The 8769-nt window shown below is 37.6% G+C and overlaps 1 protein-coding gene across 1 annotated transcript; it reads right to left on the minus strand.

Moving 5' to 3' along the window:
- Positions 1-14: 14 nt before the first annotated feature.
- Positions 15-7448, minus strand: LOC147173872 (calcium release-activated calcium channel protein 1-like). The gene is made up of 2 exons (XM_086076963.1): positions 7125-7448; positions 15-3208 (listed from the first exon to the last, which is right to left on the minus strand). The coding sequence occupies exons 1-2, from the start codon at positions 7236-7238 to the stop codon at positions 2663-2665; spliced, it is 660 nt and encodes a 219-aa protein (XP_085933089.1). The 5' UTR covers positions 7239-7448; the 3' UTR covers positions 15-2662.
- Between the last annotated feature and the right edge of the window lie 1321 nt (positions 7449-8769).

Raw genomic sequence — 8769 nt, forward strand, 5'->3', positions numbered from 1 at the left:
GTAAAGAAAAAAAGTGGTTAAGTAACACAAGATGTGTTTTATTTTGAAATTGACAACACCACCCTGGTAAAGCTCACTGTATATGCTGCTGTGTAACCACACATAGTAAAATACATTCATGGAACCTCAACAACCTACAACAATACAGTTAGTTGAATAAACACACCACAAAAGTCAACCTAAGGAACAGAGCAAAAATCTGTTCAAAACAATGCACAATAAGTGGGCTGAGAGGCTCTTTGCCCAAGATTGTCACATGACCCAATAAGTGGTATTTCTATTTGCATACAAGCAAGCATGCAGGTAAACTCTACATCGCGTTTCAGCATAACCAGAGGCTTTGTGCCCAAATAAAAGAATAAAAGAAAAACACAGTAACATAATTCAACATGTGCCACAGGACAATAATACATACGTCAATTATAATTTGCAACATGCAAGCATACTAAAACATGTAAACCATCACCTAAGACTAAGACACAAATGTCTTCCAGACATTTCCAACAAACATGTATAACTTCAACTGTGTGGGGAAAAAATGAAAACAACCATTTTCTCAATGCTACCAGATGAACACGTAATGCCATTCCATTATTTATGTTAACTGCTTAACATGTTACTTGCGGCAAAAATGTTGCTAGTTTATAGTGATCAACATAGAGTGGTTAAAAAGGCTTTTAAAAATCTATTTCTCATTACATACAACCACAATGTGAACTCGGTCGTTATTATTTGAGTGTTTTTTACTTTAATGTTTGGGATTCTGGATTTTAACCAATTAAAGCCTTTTGTAAGTCCTCGTGGTGTGAAGTATTTAAGTTTGGAAACATTCTAACAATAAATGAGTGTTCAGGGTCAAATATATTTTTGAGTACACATTGACAATCTCATTCTCAATCAGTGGCCCACATTTGGAAGGTACGATATGCACAGAATAAAAATCTTGATTCTGAAAGGAAACTCAAAAACTCATACAGGGTGTATTCATCAATGTTGAACACTGAAAAGTAGGATCATTTTTGTAAAATTATCATTTTTATTATGGATTACAATACTGTATACCACAATTTTAAAAAGTGCAGCAAAGTCTACGTTGATCAGAGAAATGGAGACAAAGTCTAACAATACTAAAATTATACATTACACAAGGCCCGGAATAACTTTTTTCTTTGCTGAGCAGTTTTGCGAATCAAATACTTCATTTGAGGAGCAACTTTTTAAGTTTATTTTATTTTTTTCACCCTGAACACTCCAAAGTTTCTTGGGGAATGGGAATTATGCCACGCACGAGCTTAACACAGAGTTTGCAGTTACGCTTTAGACCAGAGGTGGCAGCCGTGAGTAAAAAAAACTGACCAATGCACTTTTAAATTTAAATTGTGCATAGCAGCAAACTGTATTTTCTTGCCTAGAAACATTTTCAAACAGAAATGTAAATTTCAGTTTTAAGTTAGGATTTCTAAAATGATTTTAATGCGTTTCATACTTTTAAACTTATAGGCCACACCTCCTGGCTGATGTATGCACTAACATAAGTAATGTCCGGTTTCTGTCCTTTTTCTCTGTAAGCGTAGTAAATAAAACACTTATTAAATTGCCTGTGGTTTTGCTGTTGAGTTTTATACTCTCCGGTTCAGCGCAGTTAGTGCCCGACTTCACTAAAAGCGTACTCGATCAACCAAGCGTTAATTCCGGCGTTTCACGATCACATGTCAAGCTTTAATTTAGCTTAGCAATTAGCATGGCGTCTCAGTCTTTGTGACGTCATCCCTTTGTGACAATCCCTTACGAGACAGAAGTGTACTGATTCGCCACCATGGAGGCCATCATTACTAAATTAGGAGCAACTCCACAACATGTTTAGCCCCACTTGTAGCCAGCCCAAGCTCGTTTTTAGCTAACTGGTCCGGCATATGTAGCACTGAGCTTGCCTCAGCCTCCCAGCTGACTACCCAACGTGATGTGAGTGCCACTGAGTTGTGCTATTCAAAGAGTTTTGATGAAGCGCAGAGTGCAAATTTTGACTGGCAATTGCGTACCGATAACACATATTCCACACACCATGAGATACAAAATGACGTATCATCAACAGTAACGTACAAAGTCACGTCATCGTGATTATCAACACAAAATAATCTTATGACACATGCAGTAAAAGACACAAAACCAGTGAGCTCAACGTAAACTATGCATCATCATGACAAGTATTTTCTCATCTGTCGGTTGGTTCATATGTGAGCAGGATTACGAAAAAACAACACCACCAATTTCCATTCAACTTTGTGAATAGGTGGCATGTGTCCATATGCGATTTTAGATGTGTAGCAATGTGAATAGAGAGATTTTCTTTCAACTTTTCTGTTCTGCCAGAATTTTTTTGCGGGAGCCTAATAAAAAAAATCTCACTGTGAATTTTTGGTAATGTAAAATTGACAATATTTCCTTCATATAAAAAATAGATATAATATGTTGATTGTAATGACCATGTGAATTCCATCATTTGGCATACATACTCAACGTTATATGACAGGCTCTTATCAAAGCTACAGAAACAACACAGCAAGACTCATGAAAACGACTACATAAGGCCTGTCCACAAACAATAATTCCACAACAAAAAACACTGCTGAATGTCCCATGCTCTTGCAAGTAAGCAAATGAATCAAGCGAAATGGTCAACAGCTTTCAGGTCATCATTTTCCGTCCTGTGGTCCAGTTGGTTCTGCAGCCGAATAACTTGCTCCAGCTCTCGGATCTGCCGGTCCGTTTTGTGACTGACGAGTGTGCGGTAAAAGTGCACGGCGAACACAATAAAAACCAGCCCAAAAGGCACCATGATGCAAGTGGAAGCGATGGCTGCGGCTTTGCCAGAACTTATGGTGCCATTTGTTTCCGTGTCGCTTTTCAGGGGTAAAAACTTGACCCAGCAAAGGAGCATCACCTCAGTGAGGAAGAGAAGGGTGCCGATGACAGTGGAAAAAGCCCAGGCCAGTTCAATGTGATGGTGCATGCGCTCATGGGGAGACTCGTTCACTGAGTTGAGGTTGTGAACGTTGCTGACAGCCTCGAGATTAGGGAGGATGCAGGTGCTAATCATGAGTGCGAAGAGGTGCACTGCAACAAGCACTGTAGTGCAAGCACTGAAGGCGATCAGCAACCCTGGAGGATAACTATCGGCCTTTTCCAGCTGTACCTCCACCATGGCAACCTGGTAAAAAAAAAAAAAAAAAAAGTGAATGAAGTTCATGAATTTGCATTTCGGACTATCGTGATGTTTAAAGACTCAATTAACCAATAATGTATACTCACAGAAATATTTCAAGCCTAACTCAAAGGGATTACATCACAGAGTTTTAAGCCCTTCCACAGTTAACTATAGGCATATAATGATTCAATCTTACCTTTGAAACCATGGCGATGTCATTTTTTATGAAATATTAAGTATTTTGCTGGCTATTTTTCTAACGTGGAAGTAAAATGCCTGGTTCAGTATAAACCCCGCCTCTCCCCGTGGGGTTGCCGCGGACCGTAGACCTGCTGCTTACAGGGCGAACGCACTAACCACTGCACCATTCTTTCAGTTAGATTCAACAGCGCAAAAAGTTGTACTTGTAGTTTACGTTTAAATGTCTGCCAGATCCCTGGGATTTTAAGACGGCCAATTGTCATTGCACTTTGACATTGCAAATGTGAAGGATAATTGATTGCTTTGAATTCATTTGGACAGAATGTCTACTGATAAAGGCTACTTTTGTGACAAACCCTTGGAGGTCTCAGAGACAGTGGACGTGCGTTTAGTCCGCAGAGGCGGTGCGGGGGTGGGTCACGTTGATGTCCCTTTTAAGATTTATGTTGTTCTTTTACATGACAAAATCCCATCTACTATTTTTTAGATAATTTTAACACAAACCATTAGTTTAAGTAATAAAGCCTATTTATTTGCAATGCACAATCCTCATGTTTTTGAATTTAGTATTAATAAAGTATAATTATTCTAAATTAATAATAATGAGAGTATTTATTTCAAATACATAAAGTATATTGTCTGCGATTGGCTGGCAACCAGTTCAGGGTGTACCCCGCCTACTTTCCGAAGCCAGCTGGGATAGGCTCCAGCGCCCCCGCGACCCTTGTGAGGACAGGCGGTTGAGAAGATGGATGGATGGATAAAGTATATTGTTTGAATTGCATAATAATCAGGTTACCTAGACACAATAAATATACTGCTATGTGAAAAACACTTATGTCCTTTTTTGGACATGGAAAATGTAAACATTTAAAAAAGTAATTATACTTTATTAATACTAAATACATAAACCTGAGGATTATGCATCTCAAATAAATTGGCTTTATTAGACTAATTCATATGTATCATATAAGTTTTATTTGGTAGGTTTGTGTTAAAATTATCTAAAATAATAGGTAAATAAGGATTTGTTGTGTAAAAAATTACATAAATCTTAAGTTAGGCTTGAAATACTTCTGAGTGTATGTTCCCTTACATTACACTGCTCAGATTGCCTATTTATTTATTTATTTATTTATTTATTCATTCAACTTATCTTTGAAGTTCACATTTGGGGAAATTTTAATAACGCTTGAATAAATTGAAAAACAATTGCACCGGTAACTGTTTTGGATGACAATGAAAGAGCTAGTACAAAATCAGTAATCCTAATTACCATAGTGGTGCATATTTTAGATGTACAAACTACAAAGTTGAGAAGGTATAGAATGGATGGGCATTTAAAACACTGAACAATATTGTACAATTAACCCAATTTGTTTTATTTGTAAACACGTAATATAATGGTGCATGAAAGAATGCTGTTAATACAAAACTAGCTAGCCGCTAATGCTGGGAAGAGACGGTGTGTTCTACCATACCAGTGTAATTAATTCCTTTTTAAAGCATCCATAATTCGCGATTGAACATGATTTCAGGATGATGTCGTGTTGATGTTGGTGGCGACAGTTATTATTCATAATAATTGATTTAAGCTTAGTTTAACGTGAAGACGAGTCAGCCGCCATGCCCCCACACGTTGTCACTTGCAACTTCAAAATAAAAGCATAACAAGGCACTGATGCCCGGGTATTAGTGTATTTGAGAAGATTTTATTCTGAAGTTGGCTTTCTCACCACGTTGACAGCATGTTACGGTCATATTTTCTATATGGCTGGCTTGTCATCCCGTCCTTTCACAACACATAAGCGGGTACCTGAAAAATCCTCCAGTTTTTTTTTTAAATCAAAAACTCAAATTACTTGATGACTTGTTGAATGTGTGAATGAATGTGTGGGGGGGGGGGGGGTGTTGGTGTTGTTTGTCATGTGGTCTGTCAAATGTTTTGTTACAGCTGCTGAAAGCATTATGTAAATAAAGGTGAGATGAAAATGTTTACTTTAAAGTGAGTGCAGTGTTAATATACATCAACTTGATCAAACCTAATTGTTATTTTCAGAGTTTTATCCGGGCGATTACCCGAGTAATTGGTGGAACAATCAATAGGATAATTAAGTTTAAAAAGATTTGTTAGTGACAGCTCTATCTATAACATGTAAATCTTAACTGATTAAAATATTTTGGAGGGAACTACAAATCAACATCTGAGATATGGTTACACAAGTGTGCACACCCTCTTGTGTTCAGAATTAACCATTAACATTCAAAGCGTACACCATTTAAAATGCCTCCGATCTCCAGATTAACCCCACATAAAATTCTGCAGTTCTAGTAGGCTTTTCCTGATATGTTTGTACTCACATCTCAACAGAGAGCTTCTTATTATTCAAAGGTACCAGTCTGGACAAGGGTACAAAGGAGTTGCTGAATAGACAAATTTGATAGCCAACAATAAAAACAATTTTTTTTTTAAAAAGATGCTTCGTTGTGCAGTGCTTGGCTGCAATGATACTTGTTGGAGCGACAAAGCCTCATTTCATTGTTTAGTTCAATACTAGACATTTGTCGAGGAAAACACGGAAGTTGTGGCTTTCACGAACCGCCAGCTCTGATCTGACCAAATATCCTATCTTTACATCCATGTCTATTCGTAACACTTCATTGGAGGTATATGCATTAATGCTTAGCAACGTTACACAACGTATGTTATGTTACATAATAATAAATACAGTACATATCTCCATTTTCAATTTCAATCATGAATTAATTTACAGTATGCATTCTAATTCAGTCCATAAACAGATTCATAAAACATATCTCATGTTGGATCGGTTGATTTTTGCTGTGATATTTTATTAAAATTACACGTTAGAAATGTTGGATTATTTGATTAGCAAGATGGCAGTTAAACTTCCACTTGTATTTGCACACAGTTATGCAGTGACAGGTTTGAATTGTGCAGGGATCGTAGTTGTCGATAACAGTCACTTTGTCATTGTTTCATGTCTTTCGTGAAACTACATAAAAGGTTTTTCTACAGTCTGTCAACTTTTTATTACTTATTTTAGCACATCTACTAGTCGTACCATAGCTGATATTAGCTGAGTAGAGTACAGGAAAATATTAACACTAGTCTTTCTGTTTCAAGCCTATTCTATTCTTATAACGTAGTCACATTAACGTTGAGAAACGTTTTGAAATGATTTATCAAGTCTCTTTTTTTATATCACTAGCACTTGACATTTAAAGAGGGGCGTCTTGACTTTTAATATCCACTATACGGGAATTCATGAAGAATGAGATATTTATGAATGCATAATGACATAATGAATGTTTGCGCTTTCTTCATCAGCACCTACTGAAAATAGAATGTATCATTCAGAATATAATCCTCAAACAATCCCCTGTAGTAGGGCCAAGGGTGCGAATTTTGCGAAGGTAGGCCATGATTTGTTTACACGCCAGGAACGTCTGTTTATTACTTCGTCATATTTGTGAAACCAGGTTACTTGACAATTACAGGTTGCGCGACCTTTTTTGTTTCATACTGTAGTTGTAAATTACTGTATTTACACACGAGGTCTCATTGCAATAATGTATTTATAGGCGGCAGTCTGCAGAGCGACAAGACCTTGAAAACACTCGTGTGCGTCAGTCAGTCTTTGTGCGGTGGAAACATTATTGTCTTCCAGGAAGCAGAGACGCGAAAATAACTTACCATTGCGAATCCCGACAAAAGAGCTGAAGTGCGACTGGTGGCTTTCAGCTTGGCCCGGCTCAAGTACAATTTTCGCCATGACAGAGCCTGCAATGAATGTTCGTTCAAACTCATTCCGTAAAGTTCCGAAGTTTTAGCCTGGGGTAGAATTGGACTTGGTTAGCAGGTTGTCTTGGGTGTGAAAAACTGCAGTTGCGCAAAAGACGGAAGGAAGGCGAGTGGTGTCGCAGAAGAGAGTGCAAGATCAGGAACACAAAAAGAGAGAGAGCTATCCGACCACGACAAAACTTTCCTGCAACAGCTGACTGTCGGAAATATGAGCTACTGTACCCACAATTCAATGCAGTGCAGAGCTGGACAAGAGTGGCCCCTAGCGTCCGTTATGGGTAGGCCCATATCTGCACAATTAAGCAGCTTGGAAAAGTTGAAGGCAATGTCGTTTGTTCAAAAGCTTATTTTTGCAAAGATATCATCGCTGTTCATTTTGATTGGCATTGTAAGATTGTTATTCATTTAAAAAAAAAATATATATATATATATATATATATATTTGAAGATGATGAAAACACAATTTTCTTGCATTTGATACTTGGGCTTTCAGCGGCTAGGGGTGCTAGAGCCCCGTCCGAGATCTGTATAGTACCAGTTAGGCCAATTGCAGCATTTTTATTTTATTCTATTTCTAAATTATTCTATCACTTTATCTCCGGGAGAGAAAACATCCTGGAGCCAGGCTTGGCTTTGAGTCGATACTTACCTGACCTAACCCACTAGCCCACCTCTTTATGCCACTAACGTCGCAATAATCATCATCAACATCTGGAGCAACTCAGAAGCAAAGCAACATTTCCAATGACATGTCAAAAACACATTCAAGATGAATAAATAAATAAATTACATCATACTACTAGTAGGTATGTGTGCCGGTGGCTTGTTATATGACCAATCAACCAAAGGACAGGAAAATGCTGACGTCATTGAGGGCCAGCATGCTGGCCTTGTGAGGATAAATGTAAAGTCGAATTTGTTAAGCAAACAGTCCCATTGCTAATATTGTGTAAATTACACTGGCCAGTGCAACTGGTTGAGGACGCGCTTGGCAGATTAGTTTGACGTGGCAGCACACGAAGGTTAAAATCTGTTCGCACAATAATAATAATAATAATGATAATAATAATAATAATAATAACGGACAATAGTTATCATCATCATCAAATAACCACATGTACTGGAAGCACTAAATGATGAGATTAAGAGGGTACACTGTTGGGAATCATTTTATTTTGGAGTTGCATCTAATGAAATGTGAATGTATAATGCACACATTAAACTTGGAAAGAAACAAATCATCTAGGATTTCACAATAACACTCTTCTTTTTTCGAGTTCCCCTTTTTCTGTGTTCTCGTAAAATGATGAATTCTTAAAATGCAAAGTAGTCTTAAAAAGACAGTCAGATATCAGTAATCAAGCAATATTCTGAAAATTAAGCATGTCTACCTCACTGTTGGGCTCATCTAAGATCAGGCTCTTGCACGGTCCTCAAACTTCCCCCCACATTCCAAAAACATTCATGTTAGGGTCACTGAAGACTAAATGTATCCATTGGTGTGAATGTAAAAGTGAATGGTTGTTTTGTGCCTTGT

Source organism: Leptonotus elevatus, chromosome 5, assembly GCF_054856555.1.
Source record: "Leptonotus elevatus isolate MCC_2025b chromosome 5, RoL_Lele_1.0, whole genome shotgun sequence".
In the NCBI taxonomy this organism is placed as follows: Eukaryota; Metazoa; Chordata; class Actinopteri; order Syngnathiformes; family Syngnathidae; genus Leptonotus; species Leptonotus elevatus.

What these genes read in the sequence shown, in the direction of transcription:
- LOC147173872 (XM_086076963.1), bottom strand. Translation starts at nt 7,238, where the DNA reads ATGAGTTTGAACGAACATTCATTGCAGGCTCTGTCATGGCGAAAATTG. An exon ending in TTTTGTCGGGATTCGCAATG is followed by an intron (nt 3,209 to 7,124) that starts GTAAGTTATTTT and finishes TTTTTTTACCAG; the next exon opens with GTTGCCATGGTGGAGGTACA.